Source organism: Lethenteron reissneri, chromosome 8, assembly GCF_015708825.2.
Source record: "Lethenteron reissneri isolate LAM-NWPU_2019-01 chromosome 8, ASM1570882v1, whole genome shotgun sequence".
Lineage (NCBI taxonomy): Eukaryota > Metazoa > Chordata > Hyperoartia > Petromyzontiformes > Petromyzontidae > Lethenteron > Lethenteron reissneri.
The window spans coordinates 12,377,379-12,399,267 of NC_083786.1; the positions used below are offsets into that span (position 1 = coordinate 12,377,379).

At 45.4% G+C, this 21,889-nt stretch overlaps 1 protein-coding gene across 1 annotated transcript in view; it reads right to left on the reverse strand.

Moving 5' to 3' along the window:
• LOC133361436 (GDNF family receptor alpha-1-like) overlaps positions 1-8,763 on the reverse strand; it is a 30,882-nt gene extending 22,119 nt beyond the window's left edge. The window contains exons 1-3 of the mRNA XM_061580356.1: positions 8,203-8,763; positions 3,388-3,690; positions 973-1,014 (exon numbers count right to left, since the gene is read on the reverse strand). Coding sequence (XP_061436340.1) covers positions 973-1,014; positions 3,388-3,690; positions 8,203-8,272 — 415 coding nt within the window. The 5' untranslated portion in view covers positions 8,273-8,763. The remainder of the gene's footprint in view (positions 1-972; positions 1,015-3,387; positions 3,691-8,202) is intronic.
• Positions 8,764-21,889: the final 13,126 nt, after the last annotated feature.

Consider the following 21,889-nt stretch of genomic DNA (forward strand, 5'->3'; position numbering starts at 1 on the left):
AGTGCAATTACAAGCATGCATCTCTCCATGATTCTTTGCACACTTTACAAGTTTAGTTCCATATGTTTCATGAATGGCTATACGTTGCGTATTGCCACATACACACACCGTCAATGTCGTGCGCAGATGGGTACTAATATCACAGGACTTGAGCGGAGACATGGCTGGGTTCTTGTAACATGGACATCCTTAGTCAGGACCTATAATTTGCACAGCTCCATGACAGCAATAATCAATTAATAGCATAGTTCCATTATTCAACCGTTTGCACAGTAATGAATTTGCATCCAATTAATTAAGAGAACAGCACATAATAACTCTTCATGAAACGTGGCGATATTTCCATTTGCGAAAGTAAAATGATCTTTGCACAGAATACTAATAAGAAGAGACTTTATTGTAACCTGCCATTTCTTTGTGTGTACGATATACATTGCACTGAGCAATAAGAGCAGATTGCAACTTGGCATCCGCATTGTGATTGGTTTAAAAGGTTTGCATCATTGTGTGTATTACAGAAAATTGCATACGTATGTTTTCTTTGTATGTACGTGACTCTCTTCAACTTGTGAAGAGTTTCACGTGGATCGAGGTAGTTTCAGCGATGATTGTGCGTCGGAGCTCAATGGATCGTTGTGCCATGAGTCAATGAGGGATGGCGATTGGTTGGGGAGGCCTTCAACCAGCAGTGCATTGATCATGGATGATGATGATGACACAACTGAGACCTGAAATACCAAATTTGAAAACAAAATATTCCCCAAAGCAATTGCTCAGGTTCCCATTTGGCCATTGCTGCTTCTCCCCTGGTTCTGAGTGTTGACATCGATTCTCCTCTCGGTTGTGCAAAGCATAAGGAGACGCAGCGATCGTCCAAGTGGGAGGATTGTTTTGTTACTTACAACGCAGTGCTCATGATAGCAACAACAATAGCCAAAGATTCCTGGGGGCGACTGGAGCTGCACGACTTACCCAATTGAAGAGGGATGTAAGGCGTATCCTGCATGTCGTCATCTGCAAAGAATATGGCTTCACGTTAGTCAAAGGCAACATTCCAAAACGCGAATTAATCACAATGTCAAGAGCACAACCTCGGCAACCTTAATTGTAGCAATATAGCTGAATAACATCTTTCAAAAGCAAACAACAAGATGTTATTTCCACGTGATGTTGTGTTTTATCGTCTGTTTAATTCCATCTATCTACCTGCATGCATGCATTTATACCCGCAAAGTAATTATGTCAAAATATAAGTCTGACATGCACACAAGGCAGCTAATGTATAGTGCAAGCAGGTGAGATAACCCATCAAGTCGATTCATCAAGGGGTTCCTGACTTATAAAGGCGAAGACAATAATGAAGACAACTGCACGAAGACTGAAAAATAAACGCTAAACATCCTCACCCAGACTAACAAGCACATCTAAAATACTCGTTTAGCACGTATGTGGTACATGCGTTGCACTCTACCGTACCTCAGCCTGGATCCTGCATGGACGCGCAATCACATATGAGCCAACAGGTGCTATAGGCTTCTGCGCGACTACGTTATGGCCAGCAGAGGGGTAGTGCAGCACAATCCACTGTTGTTCCGTGCTATGCTCTGTATATGCCACATCTATGCTCCTTACCTTGACCAATGTGCACACTTGCACATTTCATACAGCATTGTCTAGAAGCCTCAATGTCTGTCCGTGTTGGTGGTTCCTTCTCTTATGGGCATCTGCTCATCGGCAGGAACGGGCACGAAGCCTCCCGAGGCCTGATTGCGTCCCACTGTCGTTACCCACCAGCTGGGCTCGGGTACACATCCACGAAGGCAGCGTATGGCAGCAATTTGAGAAACATCTTTAAACGCTTTGGATTGAGATACAGGTCCAATAGGTGGCTGCGAAATCAGAGGGCCGCACAACGTGTTCTTCCGACCACAGGGACTTTGTGCAACTAGAAACCTACAATCGTGTTCTCTAATTAGACCCCGCTGTTGTAAAACAACGGGGTCGTCACAGTAGCAGCGCAGGTAAGTCACGCAGGAAGGAAATTGATAACAACAAAATCAATCTACCGTGTGTATAATTACGTCACACTAACGTGGCAACACTTTGTTTCTACATAGGTCTTAAGTGTCTTGGGAGTGGTGGTGCAGTGGCTCGCGCACTGCCCTACACATACAGCATACCTGAGTTCGATTCCCAGCCACAGTTATCATTAGTACGGTTGCCTACGTATGGTGCGAAAGAAATTCAACTCAGCCTTAAGTGAGTACCTGGTGTTAAGCTAGTCGGGTTGCCACCTGTCCTGATTTTCTGACAAAAATCTATAACTTTAAAAGTAACGTTTTTGACAGATGCTAATAACACACCACTCAAGACAACGCATTTGCAGGCAGCTCTCCCATCTGCAGGTCTTGTGAGAAATGCATCTTCTTCCCATGACATATCCCGGCTAATTGTGTCTCACAGGTGGCAACCCTTGGTGCGAGCCAAACCACCCCCACTCGTGCGCCATGCCGGCTTTATTCTGTACAGCGCTTGCCCCAGCAGTCTATGTAGGCTACACAGGTAAGCTTTTTCTTTGTTTCTTTGTGCAAATGCACAACAACAGCCGCCGTTCGAAATTACGTGATGGTGATGTCACCACAACGTTTGTGCCAGGCTAGGTGTGCTTTGAGGCCACGCAAAATGTCGAGGATTTGCTGGCAGGAGGTAACGTGGCAGAGGGTTGACTGAGACAACTAGGAGATGCACCATCTGTGTCCCCCACTCGTGCCTGCACACGGAGACAGGATGCCCCATGGAGCCGTCAAAAGACTTTTGTTAGCGAGCACCTATGAAGGCCGGCACGGCGTACGAGGGGGTGGCGTGGCAAACACCATGCCCAGGCCGCCTTTGTCTCCCAAGTACATTGTCTCTCCAGCCACCTTTATCTCCCCTGGTTTACATATTCCACCAGATACTCATTTAAAGCTGAGTCGACCTAGGGGAACCCCGGGACCGGTTCAGATAATCGTCACCGGTGTTGGCCGTGAGCGGAAATCGAACTCGGGTCGCCAGGTTCGTAGCGCAGTGTAGCGCTAACGGCCACACCACCGCTCCCCCAATGCCACACGCACAAAGATGCGCACACGTGGGTGGGTGGGTGCGCGCACACGTGGGTGGGTAGGTGCGCGTGCACGTGGGTGGGTGGATGCGCGCGCACATCAGTGGTGGGTGCGCGTGCACGTGGGTGGGTGCGCGCGCACGTGGGTAGGTGCGCGTGCACGTGGGTGGGTGCGCGTGCACGTGGGTGGGTGCGCGCGCACGTGGGTAGGTGCGCGTGCACGTGGGTGGGTGCGCGTGCACGTGGGTAGGTGCGCGTGCACGTGGGTGGGTGCGCGCGCGCGCAACCTTGCTCGAAGCTGCTGTGCATGGTCCAGTAAATCTTGAGGCAGCGCTGCTCGTTCTTCTCCGCGCGCTTGCACTTGCAGCCGTAGATGGGCTGCGACTGCAGCGCCATGAGCGCGTCCATGCAGTCGGCGCCCGCGCGCCCCGGGGAGCCGTGCACGCACGCGTCCAGGCTGCGGAACGACTGGTTGCACGCCGCCTCCGCCTTGCACAGCCGCAGCGCCGCCGAGCACTCCACCCAGTCCTGCTGCTGCTGCTGCTGCCGCGGCTGCTGCTGCTGCTGGTGGCTCGCGCCGACGCTGCACACTGCGGGCACAGCGTGGCCACGGACATCGTTCTCATAGTCTCAAGGCTGTGTTCGTCAGGGGGGTCCTCGCTCATAATCTCAAGGCTGTGTTCGTCAGGGGGGTCCTGCCGAGGTTTTCGTAGTCGGGGGGTGAGGGGTAAGGGGGTGCTGTGCGTAATCCCGTTTGAGTACATTCGCAGGTAATTGTTGTGAGCACTGGGGATAATTTGGCCAACACCAGTGAACATTGTGTGGAGTTTCTTATGATCTGTAGGAGGAAACCGGAGACCCTAGAGGGAGCCCATGCAGAACAAGGTGAGAAGGTACAGACTCCTGGGTGCCGGTCCACGGCTTGGGGAAGCCTTCATCCAGCAGTGGATTGATCATGGCAGATGAGGGTGATGGTTTCAAACATAATCATTGCCTGGCCCATGGGTGGCTGAGATGTCCTCGTGGTCAGAGCGCCCAACACTGGGACTGGTCTCTGCTTTCGTGCACTCAATGGGTTGATTCATGCCGTTGCGGAGTAATTGTCGCGTGGAATTGCTCCTAAAGTGTACCATCTGTCATGAAGTGGATGTGAAGGTCTATGTTACATAAGTTGCGAGTTTTCTGATGCCATGGCCTGAACAATTCACAACTGCCAAATATATGCCGTGTAGATGAATGTTTGTGTGTAATGTTATGCCACATTGGTGTTTCATTTATGACACTATCCTGAAGTTTAAAATGAACTGCTTGTTTGAAAATATGTGCTGCTCTTAAATACTGTTTTACCATGTGGCCGTGTTCCTAATATATAAATGTATACTGCAATGTGGCTGACAGCTTTTACATTTCTAAACTGTTTAAAAACAAAATCACGGGGATTTGTTTGTTTTGTATTCTAAATATATTTGGCGTGGAGGAGAAGGCACAGCAGCTGACTCCAAATGCAGGACACGGGAAGTCAGACACAGCCTTCTCTTATGAGAGTTCACTTAATCTCTCGGATTTTCAATAAAAACTATGGAAGATTACCTGCAGCTCCAATAAGGGAAAATGTAAATGAGTGTGTGCCTTTAAACGTACAGCTGTACTTCTGTTGATGATGTTGACATTTGCACCAATCAATCGACTCTAAATGGACCAGCGCAATCTGCTGTTCTCCCAACACCCAGGAAGGTGTTTTTCATCAACATCATCATCTCAAAGCATGTATTGCTTTGTGCCAGTTTTGAAATCAGACAGCTAATTCCCAGACTCAATACTGGGGTGCCTAGCCACAGAAAAATTCGGGACTATTTATATTGTCCCAGTCTTCTAATTAAATCATCGCAGCTTTTATCCATATTTGGCTCTGATAATGTAACACTGGCAGTTAGTGGGCTGCTCAGGGTAAGGTGCTAATGCTACATTTGAGCTGAAAAACACCCGAGCCCCTTAGACAAAAGCGCTAGCAGCACAGCCAGCACCGTCCACTCTGTAGTCAAGTCATAGGATGTGAATGTGTGTTATTTATTTACATGTGCAGGGTGGAGCCGTGGGCACTGATTAGCACACTGCACTATGCACCTGGTGACCTGAATTTGATTCCCAGCCACGGCTAACACAATTGGAAAGTGATATCTGTACCGGAGAGGACCCCACTTCATGCAACTTAAAAGCGTAGCATGATGAAGTATGTTCAAACAACCCTCTGTGGCCACATGGGGTGGGAGGGGTGCTCCTCATCCAGTAGTAGGTTGGCAACATAATAGCAATGTACCGTATTAACAATCCAGAGAGTATACGAGAATAGGATACTGTTAAATAAAACCCACATTTAAAAGAAATGCTCTTCTGAGCAACTGCTGCACACTCACACACACGCGCGCGCGCAAAACAATTCACCATCTCAAAATAGCGGATGGCCATCCTGCAGCCTTGGCAGTAGTTCAAGTATTAGTAGGCAGCCCTTTCAGATCTCACGGAAATTGCTATATCCTGGATTTTTGCCATGGCGAAGCTATGGATAAAAATGCTGGTGCCCGCACTGCCCAATTGAATTCTCTCCGTCTGAGGCCGCAACTACTGCGACTGTTGAAACTAAACAGGACACCCTCTTGTGCACAACGCAAACGCCTGACACGCGTACGCTCGAGGCAACACCCTCGGTTAATAATGTATGGGTACGGCACCAGTGACTCCCCGATATTCATCAGGCCACTTATAATGTGACTCACTGGTTCACAATGCGCTGATATGTCACGTGCGGCTCTCAGTTGAGAACACTTCTGTTCTGGAGCTTGTGATTACTCTCGGGATTTTGTGTAAAACTGGTGGTGTTGGAGGGAATAAACTGGCGTGACATATAAATCACTGTCTTTGCTTCGCCGGTGGCTGAAAGGGAAATACGAGCTAATTGGGTGGAATGTGAAATAATTGGTAGCTGGAACACATGCAGCGCATTCTCAGAATTTGTAATTGTCTGAGAAATTATTAACTAATTGGTAGAAGACGTATTTTTTTAATGTCAAATACGGTTGGGGCAGAACATGTCGCTAGAAGGCACAATGGTAGACGGTCAAGAATTCTGACGGAGTGGCCAAGGAGTGGAACGCGTCAAAGAGAACAACAATTGAAGGAGATGGAGCAACGAAATCAGCTCGTGTGCTGCAGGTGCCGGATGTAGAATCGCATCGCAGGGTCGTGAGAGACGGTGGAGGTTTATCAGGATCTTCATCTAGCAGTGGATTATGATGGTGATCTTTTAAAACTCTGCTTGTACAAAATATGGCACGTGGCTAAAGGATGCTTATGGAACCAATGCAAGTTACACAGGTAGTGCATATATGTGGGTCCTATTGAGGAGAGGATAAGTGCACACAAAGGACTGAAACATTTCCCTAATACTACACTTGACATTGCGAGAAGCCCCGAGCGCTCGCACGTCACCCTGAGGGCTGTATACGCGACTTGCGCTGATATCACGTTTCTTAAAAAAAAACCCAAGACATTCTTGGAATAAGAAGTGGTATAATAAGGGACATTTGTTTCAGTCATTCAACGGGACATTAGCCTATTACAACATAGCATTTATTTACGGCGATTTAAATTGTGTTATAGCTATTGTATAAAGTACATGCGTAATCAAATCATTGGAGGTTAAAAATAAAATTCTACGAGGTATAATACACGAGATGGAAAAGTTTTTATAACAACGCAGCCTGTGAGTGAGTTTACATTAAATTACCTCATTAAATTATATTATGATCAAGACCATCGTGAATATATGGCATTTACATGCCATGTCTAAAGCCACTAACAAAAAACTAAAGAAAACAACAAATTTCGATGTAAAGCTTTCGTGACTGCAGGGATTCATATTCTTGGTTCTTTCGGTAACGTCACGTAGAAAGAACCAATAATAAAGAAAACAACAACAGACTGCAGAGTTGATCGAGAACGTGTGCGTCCATGAATTACTCCTTTAGAGCATTCTAACATAATGTTACAGTCCTTGCTTAATCCACTGCTGCATGAAGACCTACTTCACACTGGTTAGTGCTGGTTGGTAAAGCTGGGGGTGTGCAGGACTAGTTCCACTGGCCGCTGATGTGAGCCCGCGGTCGGGAATCGAACCGAGACTGCCGTGTTGGCGGCACAGCGCGCGGACGATCTGCGCGCCACCGCTCCCTCTGGCGCGCGCAAGAGTCAGACCGTTACCTCTGCACGAGTCATCGTGAATTATATCATTGCGAGAGTGAAATTCGCCCGTAGCCCCCCCCCCACCCCATGCTTACAACGTCTACTGACATGCAATTTTAATTGCTCCGTATATGGACACAGCAAACTGGTGCGTTTAAGTGCAAAACAAATATTGGGATGGATGAAAAAAACAGAGAGAGGGGAGAATAAGAGAGAGGTAGGAATAGATGGATAGACATGTGGATGAATAGATGCATGAATAGTCACATTGACCGGTGGATTAACAGACTGGTTAATAGACATGTGTAGAGACGGATGGATACACTGATTAATAGACAGACGGATGAGTAGATAGATGGACAGAATTGATTATTTGACACTGCATTAACATACAGACGGATGATTAGCCGCATGTATGAACATAGTTTATGAACAGGAGTATGAATAGACGGGTGAATTGACGACCACACGAAGAAATTAGATGGATTTCGCCCACAGCACAAACATTCGAGGATGAACACATTTTGTGAGCAGATGATTGATTTGACAGTCGGATGAGTAGATGAATTTTATACCTACGTGACTTTACCGAAATAACCAAAGAGTATGGATCCCTGCAGACAGGAAAGCATTGAATCAAGAATGAATGGGAAGATTTGATAAATCCGTTTAAATTAATAGACAGACAGAGGAATAGCTCCATGGCTGGATAGACAGCTTTGGTGAATAGACGCTTGCATTCATAGACACGCCTGGGTGAATAGACAGACGGTGAACAGATGTTAAGAACGGCTGAAGTCAGACAAACTGAATAGACAGCTGTGAGTGAGAGGGAATGCGTGGGACAGCACGGAGCTACTCACGCACTGAGACGAACACGAGCAGGGCACAGGCGACAGCGCACATATTGAGACGCATCGCGAGCATCTTCATCCTCGTCCTCCCTGCGCCGAACCACCAACGTGAACCACCAGCAACCAACACGAGCGAACAGCAGCGAACAGCAGCGCGCCAGCAACTTTCACTTTGTGCTGTGCCGCTCGCTGGGAGCCGCACGCACTGAGCCCGCCTTTGTCGCAGCCAGCGGCTACAAGTCAACTCCGAACCAAAGCAACACGGCAAACACTAAATAATTGCACAAGCAGTCAACGAACAACCCAAGGGGCAGCGGGGCCCGTTGGTTCGACCGGCGAAAAGAGTATAATCTTGTTTTGTAGATTTGAGTGACTTGCTGCTGCTGCTGTAGCAGCTGTCTGCCTGAGATCGTAGAGCAGCCGATCTGAGCTGCCGGTGGTCAGTATCCGCAGACTGTCAGCCCTGCCACCCAGGGGCATGCGGCAGGTTCCTGTGCGCGCTGTGCTGCAATGAAGCGGGCTTCGGCAGGAGGAGTCGCGTCTTATATAGCGGCGGGGTGTGCGCGTGTGCGCGTACGCACGTGTACACACACACACGCGCGTGTGTACATGTCAATATGCGCATTGCCTCTTGCAGGGCATCATCGCGCCGCTACGCCACCTCCAGTCACTCTTCTCGCTGCTGCTGCGTCACTTGGCTCTTCACGTGCGCGTGACTCCGTCAGTCGTGACTCATTACGGGTGCTTTGCGATTAGTATTGGTGTATTATCGTATTAAGTGTGTGTATTGTTTTATTAGCTTAAGTGTGTGTGCTGAAATGTCAGGTCGGACTCCGGGAAAGCGTGGCCCGGAGTAATGAAGTCATTGTCGACAAAAGAATAATGATACGCCGCTGCATGCCGCGGTCTGTAAGACGCACGTGGACTGTACTCTGTGTGTGTGTCAAGGGGAGCGGTGGTGCAGTGGTTAGCGCTACGCTGCGCTACGACCCTGGCGACCCGGGTTCGATTCCCGCTCACGGCCAATGCCGGTGACGATTATCTGAACCGGTCCTGGGCCTCCGCTAGGTCGACTCAGCCTCAAATGAGTTACCTGGTTCGGTGTATAAACATCGCCATTGGGGAGACAAAGACGGCCGGGCGTGGTGCTGGTCACCCACTCTCTCGTGTACCGTGCCGGCCTTCATAGGTGCTCGCGAACAGCACTTGTCCCAACAGTGTTACAGGCTACACGGGGGATCTTTGTCTCTGTAGCAAAGACAAGCTGGGAATGGGTCCTGACAATCGGGTAAAATAAATCGCTTTGCGATGTCCCGTCGGCAGTGGTGCAACATCACAACCAATAAAAAAACGACTTCACCACTTATTCGTCAATGCTCCTTCTTGAGAGCACGCGTCGCGAGTGAAGCGTGTGCGTTGACTTCATTTAGACTGGACGCAGCTTTGTGGTGTACGAATGGTGGAAACGTAAGTTTCGATTGCGCCATCAAGCCAAGGTCCTCCTGGGCTTTGTTGGACCATACTTCACCAATTTGGTCAGCACTCACTGGTGAAGAGACGACTGTAAACCACTCAGACTGCCTGCCAAGCGCGATGTGCGGACCTCTGCTTCTCACAGCTCCCCTACACAGTGCTGATGGACGTATCATCATTACAGAGGACTACACGTTGTATACAGTAGTTATATGACAATATTACAAGGAAAAATCGCAACATTTATTTATACTGGAGGCATCCGATGAACATTCTGCATATATATTGTATATATACAGCTTTGTGTTTAGCCACGCCAATGTATAGAAACTGACAATGACCAAGAACAAACACGGGATCGCAGGGAGAATGATTTTCGCGAACCTAAACCGAAATTGCAGTAAAAATACCTGTGCACGTGTTAGATAACAGCCGCAGGCTAAACACACCACGTACAAGGGATGACATCGGCTCGTGAGATCGGGGCGTATCGGTGGCAAAATGTTCACTTCCTCGCCCGGTGTACAGGAGGTCGTGGGTTCGAACCCGACGTCTGGTGCTGTATATTTGGAGTTTGCGCGTTCTCCCGTGGGTCCTCCGGTTTTTCCCTCCACATTTAGAATCAACATCACGCGTTTAGAATATTCGGCCACTATAAATGTCCACGCGATGAGCCACTTTGTTGAGCTATCATTTGTGGCCAGGTCGCTTCTAAAAAATAGCTCTATAGCTCAGTGGGCCTTACCTGGTAAAAACAAATTGTGTGCAGATGCGAGGTGGATCACAGGATCGTGAGAGATGGTGATGGCTGATGATGATAATGATGAAGACTATAATTGTGTTACCGTTCCGCATTGTGCTTTCTTTGGGCGCTGTAGTGAGTTACTTTGCAAAAGTATATCTTGCATCTGAAAATATCATGAAACAACTTCAAATCGAATGATATTGTGGTGGGCAGATTGATGACACAGTGGTTAACGGGCAATCAATCCTCCGTCACTAAACCGAGCACTCCTCCATCACTAAACCACACTGACCTGCATGGTGAAGTATGGTGAAACAACTCCCATGACCCACGCTGCACGGAAGAGGCCTTCGTCCAGAAATAGATTGATGAACGATTTCTAATTTTTTGTAAATAAACAAATCTAATTTTAATGATAGCGAATGTCATTATTGATTTATAATTTAAATGCTAATGCCCATATGCATGCCATTGTGGTTGGTGTTTTGTACTAATAGTGATGTTTAAACAACTGTAATTTGTTCAGCATGATGTCTCATAGTTTGCAGCTCCTGGCCAAGCTGCCCGCATGCGGAGTCAAACCTTCCGCACATCACGTGACGCAAAGTGCAACCCGACAATGCATCTCAGAGCCGTGCAGCACAATCTCGACAAGCCTACGACGTCTGCAATTTGGTTCCATACCGAATATATGAGCCACATTCATTTATTACTCAAAACTGTCGTAATATATTTGTTTATGAGTCTATATTAAATGTGTTGTTGTTTTATCCTCCCCAAAAGCTGTTATTGGCAATCATTTTTCATTTTCCATTATTGGATGCAATTAATAATTCCAAATCATGGCTGCATGTCTTGTTAAGAACGAAACAAAGTGTACACCAGGAACATAAAAATAAGTCATATTCTGGTTATAGTTTTACAAACATGGGCTTTCAAATAAATTACACCAATCCACGACGTAATTTCATGCATAGCAGATTGGAAAATATTGGCAGCTCACTGCAAAGGGAGGGGATCAAACACCATGGCTCTGGTGATCGATGAGAAAAGAAAAGAAAATAACCTCTTCCCAGAAGACCAGCTGAGTTGTATTCGGCAAGTACCTGATTGCGCTGTTTGCCAAAAGCACTTTGCTGTGTATTGCCAGAGACTTGCCAGGCAAGGAGTGGTTTTTCCAGCAGAACCAGTGTATAGCAGTCAGGAGGGATTATTGGCCCTCTGGCGAGCTTGAGAGCTTTGCTTTTAGACGTCACGCCTTTGCATTCCTACACTTGACTCAGCTTGGAATTTTGAATAAATGTGTAAGTCTCGAGCATTAATGGTTTTTAAAAGGTGCTTGATGGCAGGCAAGTGAAGCATACGTTGTGCGCAGGAGAGCGAACGTGCACATCGCCGTAGGGTTGCTTGTTATATCGAATTATTAGGTCGCTATAGAAATAAATGTCTGTACAACGTCTGAACATGGTTTTAAAAAAAATAGCCAAAGCTGCAAAAGAACTCCCCGTGTTTAGCATAATTTGTATTTCATAAACTTGGAACAACAATGGTTAAATAAATTACAAGGCAGGTTTAAATGCCACAGTTTTTTTATTTGTTCATTTCATCTTTACAGCTGTAATACAAGATGACACAGGAGGAGATTGCCTGCAGGTTGGAATGCGAGCGATTTGGGCAGTTTGCGCAGCTGATAGTTTCATTCCAAAGCAACGTGGTCATTGTTGAAATGTACATTACAGACCCCATACAATAGTACCGCCTAAATTCAAACATTTTAATATTACTATAATAACTTATCCAGTCAACGAAGTGCTTTCGCAAAAAATAATCTCACAAAATTGATGTGGATATAATATGAAAAGCAATCATTTACAAAATAAATAAAAGCAGGTTAAAAGTCAGATTAATTGGTAAACAGTGATTGTGGATTTATTGTGGATTATGAACTAAAACTTTGTTTTGTTAAAAGCTATATTGTGGATTATTATTTTGTAGTTCAATGTTCAACATGAAATTAAGTGATTAATGGTGATACAGTATGATATTAAGAATTAATGAAACCAGCAATCGCATGTAACATATATACATTTAAATTTACGTAATGGCACACGCATAATACGATGCGTTTATCATATTATGCATCTATCAACCAATGCATAATTATTGTGGAATTTAGAATAAAAAAAAATCTGATGTCCTAATATGTATGCTTCAAACACAGACAAACGTTACAATTTGGATTGAAACTCGTGAGCAGTGAACGAGGCATGCTACATTTAGTACACTATCAATAAACACGGGAAAGTTATAATTAGATTTTTGGTCACGTCTTGAAAAAATACCTAAATATAGTCTCGCTGCTAACAATTTCTGCCGAATTGTTCATATTCCTAATTGTTCATATTCCTAATTGTTCATATTCCTAATTGCTCATATTGCACTGCCACGTGCTTGGTGCTGCTCTCCCCCCTTCTCTTCAGAAGCCATTTGGCTGTAGACAACAGCCTTCTGTTGTTGTTGTTGTTGGGTGATTGTGCCCTGACGGCTAGGATTTAACGAGTAGCCCACTTCCGTCGTCTTCACCGGCAGCGATGGGGCCGAGACCTTTGCTGTGGGTCCCACTGGAAGCTCTGCCTCGTCACGCGGCTTAACTCCGGTGGTATGGACCACTCAGACCTGGTGACAACGATGCACAAATATCAGTGTTCATCAGTCATATGAGTGCAAGGAAAAGCTACTGAGTTATGGGCCACAGTCCACTGAGTTGTTTAGTTGCCAATTAAGGTCGAGGCAGAGCCCAGCAATTACGTGGGTGGAAGGGCCTCCAAGTCGCGCACGTGACCTGCCAATTTACTCTGGTGTACCCAATCAGTTAATGTAAAACACAAGTTGCTTGTGTCAATGATAATCATCAACACCGTGAAAAACATGGCATTTGAAAATAATTATTGTTTATCACCCTGTGTCAATCCACTGCTGGGAAAAGTCGTCCCCACACTGTCAGCCATGGGATCTGTTTAACCATACTTCACCACGCTGGTCGGTTTGGGTTTGTGGACGGGGGTGCTGGAACCGGTTCCAATACTACTCGTCACTCATGTTAGCCGTGGCTTGGAATCGAGCTCAGGTCGTTGGGTTCATAGCGCACGGTGGGTACCGCGGTGGTGAGATGTTAACTAACTCACCGCATATACAGGAGGTCGAGGATTTCATCCCGACCTTGACGCCTGCTGCTGTATATTTGGAGTTTGCGTGTTATCTCCGTGGTCGCGTGGATTTTTCTTCAGGTCCTCCGGTGTTTCCATCCACATTTAGAAAAATGCCTTGAAAGTGTTTTTCTACTTAGAATTTGCACACGATGATAAGCCACTTCGTTGAGCTATCATTTGTAGCCACGCTTAAGGGCTTTAACCGATAAAATAAAAGTAGTATTAGTTTAGTGCACTAACCTCTGCACCGCCGCTCCTGTCGTGGACAATGCCGCAAGCAAGTGTCTGGTGAAGGCTCTTGATTCAGAATGTAATGATTAATGAAGTCATAAAACAACGGATATTCTTACACTCACAATACACCCTTAGAATCTTGTGTTAAAAAAAATTCTGTGCTGACAATTTACAGTAGTCGTGTTGCATTAGACGAATGGAGCAGCAGACACAACTGTACAAACGACACGGAAAAACAAAAACGGTGAAACGAAAACCCAGACAAGAATTGACTCTGGATTTGCTCCGCGACCCCTGATCATGATAATCAAATCGCTCGAGGTGAGCGAATCAATACGCGGCCCCGTGACCATACCCGTATTTCTCGCACTGATGTGCATGTCGAGGTCTGCCTCCTCTAAGCATGTCACCTGGTCTGCACTGGCCTGGCCACATGGACGCAGCGCGAGTTCACACTTCAACTCTGCGCCACATCTACCCGCGGGACCTTTTTGGCCAGTGTCAAAAATTATGAAACAATTATAATGAGGTTTTACACCTATTAGTAACCTTTTGCAAGGATACAGGTCTGCATTAACCACATACACGTGTGGCAAAACATTAAAATAAACCTGCTCTGATTATGATAATATTTGCATTGTCTTTGAAACTGATTGGCCTCTACCAGAGACAACCTTCTCTGTAGCCGCGTCTCACCGCCAGTGTCGGACCAGAGAACGCCAAAAGCGAACTGTACGGAGATAATGCACGCGTACCATAGCGCGTGTATCATAGCACGCGTATCATAGCACGTGTACCATAGCACGTGTATCATAGCATGTCTAGCCCGGGTCGAGCAGTTACCTCTATGGGAACTTTTTAGTTCCAGTATGAAAAAATATGAAAATATCATAATAGACTACTATAATAATAGATTTTACCCTTTCTGACAATAAACAGGCGTTCATCACCTGCATGTCACCTTCAGGGCATGCACACGCCTCTGTGATACGCACAGAACCGGTGGATAGTTTTGCATAATCACAGAAAACTGTTTGCAATGTTCCACAATGCCAACATCAACCTTGCCACTCACAAACCATTACAATGTCCCCACTCTGCCAAGTTTTCGCAACCTACAACACCGAAATATCCAAACATTGAACGCCCACCACGCGTTATCACTCGCTTGGACGCTACTAAGAGCTGCATGAACACACTCGAGTCAAGAAGTCTATGAACAACACGAATCATTACTCTTCTACGCTGTGCCGTTGGGTGTTCGTTACTGATGAGCTGCACACGATCGATTTCTATGCAAATAAACAGACTGTGCAGCTGCGTGGATCGCTGCAACGCCTCGGCCTGTGACGAGCAGAGTAACAACGTGGATCTATCTGCATGTGCTTCCCTACCCACATGAATTGTCCACACTGCAGCTTAGCCGCTGTATACCTGCCACTGCTGTATTCAGCATTGCAAAGAAGTGCGGCTATAGCTGTAATTGGGTATGTTTGACAGTAAACGGATGTATATAGATGTGAAACCTCGGATACAAATGACGAAAGGTCAGCGGACACTTACGTGCTATCTGCCCATGGATCGTGATGATGATGTGAAGACTGTCGTACTAATACAGTACTCTGTGTAATGCGTGATTCTCATGAAATGCATTTGCATTTACATTGCATATATACGCTGCTAAATATATCATTATACAACAGGTATGATGATTACTCTGGTTTACCACAGCCTAGTACTTAGACTAAATTAATACCTAATGAGAATGATCCGAAACCGTGTTGTCTGGTGTCCATTGGTCAACTATTGGTTCACACTCTGACCTCTGGTGCCCTCTTGAAAAAGTTCTTGCTGGCGCAGATGTGACATTGGCGCGATACTAAAAGCTTCTTTGTAAATGAACGCAGGGCATGCAGCACTGAATCAATACCCCGGTTTTAAGGTCACATAAAATACAACTGGAAGCTTATTTGAGCTTTGTTTTTCAAATGTAAGGGAGAGTTTAGGTGGTGACAATTAAAACTGGAATTTTGTCCAGAACCTAAAAAGAAATGGGATGCATTGTAAACTGTAACAGCACGTGTTTACCGTGAACTGTTTGCTAAGTGTTATCGCAGGCATGCAAATCGCATACCTGTGGAACTACTCTGCAAGCATACACAGACGAGATAACACAACCCCCTTCAAGCACTTTCACACACAACTGTCCGTCAGTTGCTGTACCCGCCCCTGCCATCCAGGTATTTTCCATCGATCAAATCGTGGATATTGTCTTCCTTGATGTCATTATGGGCCTGTTTAACCCAGTCATGACCCTGTATAATGAGGTCCCGGTAAGGGCAGCCTTATTGACCGAAGACGAAGGGGTAGCAGAAAGGAGTGGTCGGACACAATATATCAACGGGTCATTTGGGAAAATGGGAGAGCACCTGGAAAATTGCCAAGGGGCGCTGTAGGTTGCAGTCAATCAGGAGCAGGAGCATCTGGATGCACTCTGCTCCGTGGTATTGAACCTTGGGAAATCGTATCGAATTAATCGACTTAATTATTAGGAGGACGGTGTTCAAAGTGCTGGCCCTGTACATTATTATACAACAGCGTGGTATAGCTGTTTGGCTTGGCAGCGTACTTTTCCATGCTTTGTATTTTCATAAATAATTCTGCTGACTCTTGTACTCAGCTTTATTGTCATTGTAACCGTGCTGGTTAGAGAAGACAATTAGCTTCATGGGGAAATGATGCTAATGAATTAAGTCGTGCATCACATAAACAGGCGACCCATAAATAGCGCAGGAATTAGCTCCAGCCGCTTGTAAATGTTTTAGAAATATGATTTATTACTGATTTGCGAGTGTTCATTATCCACAGTGCATCATTTAATTAACGCGGGATGATAAAGAAATCGTAACGTTATCAGAACTAACCATCGCAAGTTTCTTTCAACAGAGAATTTAATTTCACTCGGAAAAATATCCCCAGGCTATTCAAATGTGGAATGTCTGCAGCGCAAAATTTATGGCGTTTGGAAAGTCGGAGTTACATGGTTCTAAAAGGCAAGGGGATTATTATGCAGTCTCTGAGGGGCAGGCCAAGGTTGTGACTTATGATGAGTGGGGACATTAATAAGAAGCGTGGCTCCACAGCACACTCTCTTTGTCAGACGTCTCAACTCGGGGGAATTCTTCGCGAGAAACGCGAAAAACAACGCTGAAAGTCAGCACACACAATTTGACAAAAAGTTGTCCAAGATTGAACATTCTCAAATGATAACGCGCAAGAGATGGAGACGGGAAGCGTGCATTGTCGCCTGTGCGGCACGGGGGGACGATTGCGGAATCTACCCGTGCACTAATAGAAGCCCCGAGGCTTGGCTGTCGCCGTGCGTTACAACTTGTCGGATGAAGTGAGAGGGGAACACGAGGACACGAGTGGAGTAAGGACCGCAGAGTCGTGTTCACGTGAAGATTCTCCCACTTAAATTTCGATTTAAAGCTTTCGTGACTGCAGGGATTCATCTTCTTGGTTCTTTCGGTAAAGTCACGTAGAAGGGAAGCTTGCGTTGTAGCCGAAACGTCGTGAGAATTGTTTATTATTACGTGACTTTACCGAAAGAACCAAGAAGATTCTCCCACTTGTTCCCACATCACATTTGTTTACGTTCCGGGTGGAATGCTCGCGTTAGTTCGAAAAAAAAATGCCATGAAAAAAAGAGACTACCTTGTGTGTGTGTTTTTATTGTTATCAGTTTTACCGTGAAAAAATATATGTAACCCTAAAACAGAGATAAACATTTCAGCATAGACATACATAGAATGTGAACATTGATTGTAATGTCACGCTGTCAAGGTTGGCCGCTCTTGAGCTTTAGAAAGACATGGGATCTCTTGGATTCTTGAATTGCACTAATATGAACAAACTATGCCCAGTCATAACAACATTACTGTTTACAGAATAGCTACATAAAAAATATATAACGGTGCAGACATACTCGTGCCACTGCTGGTGGTAGGACCTCCACGAGAGGGTGCATTAGAGAGGGTATTTGGCCTACTCTTCCACACTGGCCAGACGTCTTAGAAGAGGTGGGACTACCCACGCTTTACCCCACCGCACGTGACCCGCCGATCAACCATGGTCGATCCGTTTACAACTTTACATTGCCGGCTGGAACAAGGCAGGCGGATTTCAAAAACTTGCCACGCTGAGAGATGAATCCTTATGACCTCTGTATTGCAGGTCCAGTGTGCTAACCATCACACCACAGCATCAGCCCATAGCTATAATATCATTTCATCATTTAGGCATTTATGGGATAGATGAATTAACCTGGTAAATTAATTGTTTTTTCTTGTCTCATGATATATTCATCTTGTCACGCCCTATAAACGTCATCAGCTGTACTCTATGTTTTATGCACAACGTGCCATCGTGTACTTTACTTCCAGTCTGTAAAAACAAAATAGATTTACGGTAAGAAAATACTGCACCATGAACCGGAGCAGTAAAACAAAACCTCGTATGTAATTAGACATTTAGTGAAAATAGGTTTTCTCCTTTTTTTTGGCAACAAAACAGGTGTTAAGATGTTAAAACACCAAGCTGAAACCTTTTACAAGGAATCATGTCTGCATTAACCACAATTCTTGTGGTCAGAATGCAAAAAAAAACTTTTCTGATAATAAATGCATTGTCTTTGAAACTGATTGGTCCACACCAGAGACAGCTTTCTTCGTCTCAAAACGGTGTTAGACCAGAGGACGACCACAAGTATTGTGGTAAATGTAGACGTGGTTTCTTGTAAAAGGTTTCAGTTTGGTCTTTTAACATCTTAACATCTGTTTTGTTGACAGAAAAAAGGGAAAAACCTATTCTCATATTTTGGTACTGGCAAAGGAGGTCCCATGATGTAGACATTTAGTGTTTAATTTCCACATCTCTGTCAGTCTTTTCCAATTGTCAAGTCAGTTTTTTTTCTGTATGGAATTGGATAAAGAATATATACAAGTTACGACAACGTATTAAACCACAACAATGTTAAATATCATCATCAGCCATTATCAATCCGCTGCTGGATAAAGGCCCTCCCAATCCCTCACGATCTTGCGATGTAGTAATCCACCTGCTGTATGTGCACAAGGCACATTCTAGTCGCTCCATTGCCTCGGCGGTCGTCGCTCCATCCCTGCGCTGCCACTCCATCACCACTCTTGGCCGTCAGCCAAGCGACGTGTCCCTTCTAGCGACAACGTTTCCTGCCAAATCCCCACCTTCACTCTTCACGACAGTTCGAGTCACGTCTTCAATGCGCGTACGTGCTACACTCTCTGTTCCTCTTCATGATTTATTCGTTATGTGGAATGTTTACAGGGGTCATACTTTGCAGCATATGGTTTGTCCTAGCAAATGTAGCACTGATTGGCCAAGTAAATTAACTGGTAAAATATGTTTGTTCTTATAATGTAGACTTATGCCATTGCTATTATCATAGCAGTTGATATCTCTGTCATTGCTCAGGATGTCATTGCATTCTACAAAACATCTCATGTAGAATTATTTTTCAATAGATTGTTTAATTTATTTTGTTATGTTTCATGCCACCTACTGCATTCCACTGTATTGTTTAATCGTGCCATCCACTGCACTGTCACATCATCTGTATTCCATTTGCCGCGGTGCCGAGATGTGAACTACCTCGCCTAATATACAGGAGGTCATGGGTTTGATCCCGACCCTGACGCCTGCTGTATAATTGGAGTTTGCATGTCTCCCCGTGGTCGCGTGGATTTTTCTCCGGGTCCTCCGGCTTTTCCCTCCTCATTTAGAAACATGCGAGTAGAGTATTCGGCTGCTATACATTTCCACGTGTCATTTGTGGCCAGGCCGCTTCTGAAAAAGAGCTAAATAGCTCAGTGGGTCTTACCTGCTAAAATAAAGACGTATATTTGTAATAGTTTGTTCGTCTATTTGCTAAATATAGTGTTAACTTTGAGTTAAAAAGCCTTCACTTTGCCGAATACTCTCTGCATACTATCTGTCCCACGATCCATAAGCAGCTACAAATAATTAGGCAACCCTATCCTTCACCGAGCCAACCGATTTGTGATTGATGCGTAGGTCCGCGAGACGCATGGACGTGCGTTAATAATGGATAGCACTGTCAATAACACAGGCGGCCCTGCAAAACCCATTACTCTAGGTGCGCCACAGTACGGCCTTTTCCTCGCCAGTGGTCCCACAGCAGCAGAGCCTCAACGCTTTCCCTACGGCGTGTGCTATGATGACAAACCCAGCCTCACGATGAATCCACAACCAACCTTGTTTCTGTCTGCAGTCGCAGCCGTATTGTCAATCTGATGCTGGGTGAGCGCCTCCCCAAGTCTTCTGAATGTCTAAATAAATATTGAATATTCGTAATATCATCAGTGGTCGAAATTGTGCCGGTGCACGTGATCGGTGTTTTGAGAAGTGCCGATGTGAGCATGTACGTTGAACTCCTTTCGCACCGGACGTCGCCAACCGTGCTAGTCGGAGCTGCGATTAGCGCGGTCACATACAGGCACATTCCGACGAATGCATACAACTATATACAGTCAGGTGTTAACATGTTTTGGCGTCCTCTGGTCTAACACCGTTTGAGACGAGGCTCAAAAGAAAGCTGCCTCTGGTGTGAACCAATCAGTTTCAAGGACAATGCACATGTTAACAGAGTATGTTTTTGTTTGGATTCTGACCACAAGCATTGTGGTTAATACAGACATGATTCCTTGTAAAAGGTTTCCGTTTGGTGTTTTAACATCTTAACACAGCTGTTTTGTTGCCAGAAAAAAGGGGAAACCCCTATTATCATATTTTGGTGCTGGCAAAGGAGGTCCCATGAAGATATACAGTCATATAATGTGTACTGAGTATGTTCAAACAAATGTGTTTGCCTGTACAATATATTAAATTGTTCATCCATTTAACACAGTTACGTATACCATTCTTCACACTTTGTGAATGTCTCCCGTAATAATACTTTTAAAAAGCGATCGGAAGGCAAATCGTGATTTTTAAGTCACGCTTATTTGACCTGCAGCATTTAGCGGCTGACAGAGTTGATAAGACGTGAGAACGATTGCTTGATTTGAACCTTCCCGACGGTAGTAACACGAGGGCATGCTTGGAACACCACACCTGTCTGGCCATGCCCTCGTCTCCCGCAGTCTCCCCGTGCTTGAGAACAACAGCTGCGAAACACTTTAGAAACAATCTAGAGATGATTTTGACCTGTTGAAAGAGGCACGGTCACTTAGGACACGTTAACGGCAATATGAGCAGCTTGAAATGCGAGCCGAGCCTTTGAGTGGCAAGGTTAGAAGAGTGTCAGGCAACAGGGTTCATCGTTGTGTACGGCACAGTGGCATTCCCTTCTGCTGTGTCACGTGTAGCCTCAAGGTGCGTGGCGTGACAGCAGAGAAAGACGGGCACTGCATCGCGCGCTTTCACATGCGCTTCTTCTGCGGCCGTCTGGAACGCTCTTCCTTCCCATATCAGGAATCCGCCGGAGCTGTGGACTTTAAAGTCATCCAGGTTGAAAACTCATTTATTTTGAACTGCATTTTGTGTTTAGTTTGTTGTCCTTCCCCCGCACCTCCGAGTAGCGCGGCTGGCTACGTGCGGTGCGAAAGAAGTTTAACATGTATACATGCGCAAGACATTTAAAGTTTCACATATTGGTATAATGCACGTGTGTCTAATTGGACAGCTATTTGAGTTGTTTTTCGCACAGGAATCGACAATGATATATAACACTATTAGTCTTACAACAGAAAAAAACTTTTTCATTAATATTTTTTAATGTGTAAACAGCATTAAACTGTTGACTTTTGTAGCCAAAGTCGCAAAATCTAATGCCATTAATAATACCGCGTGACACATTTACAAATGTTCTTTCATCATTTATCAATTATACAGCCATGGTATGGGACAGCGCTACAGTGATTAGGAACCCGGCAACCCGAGTTTGATTCCAGATCATGGCTAATATCGTGCCATC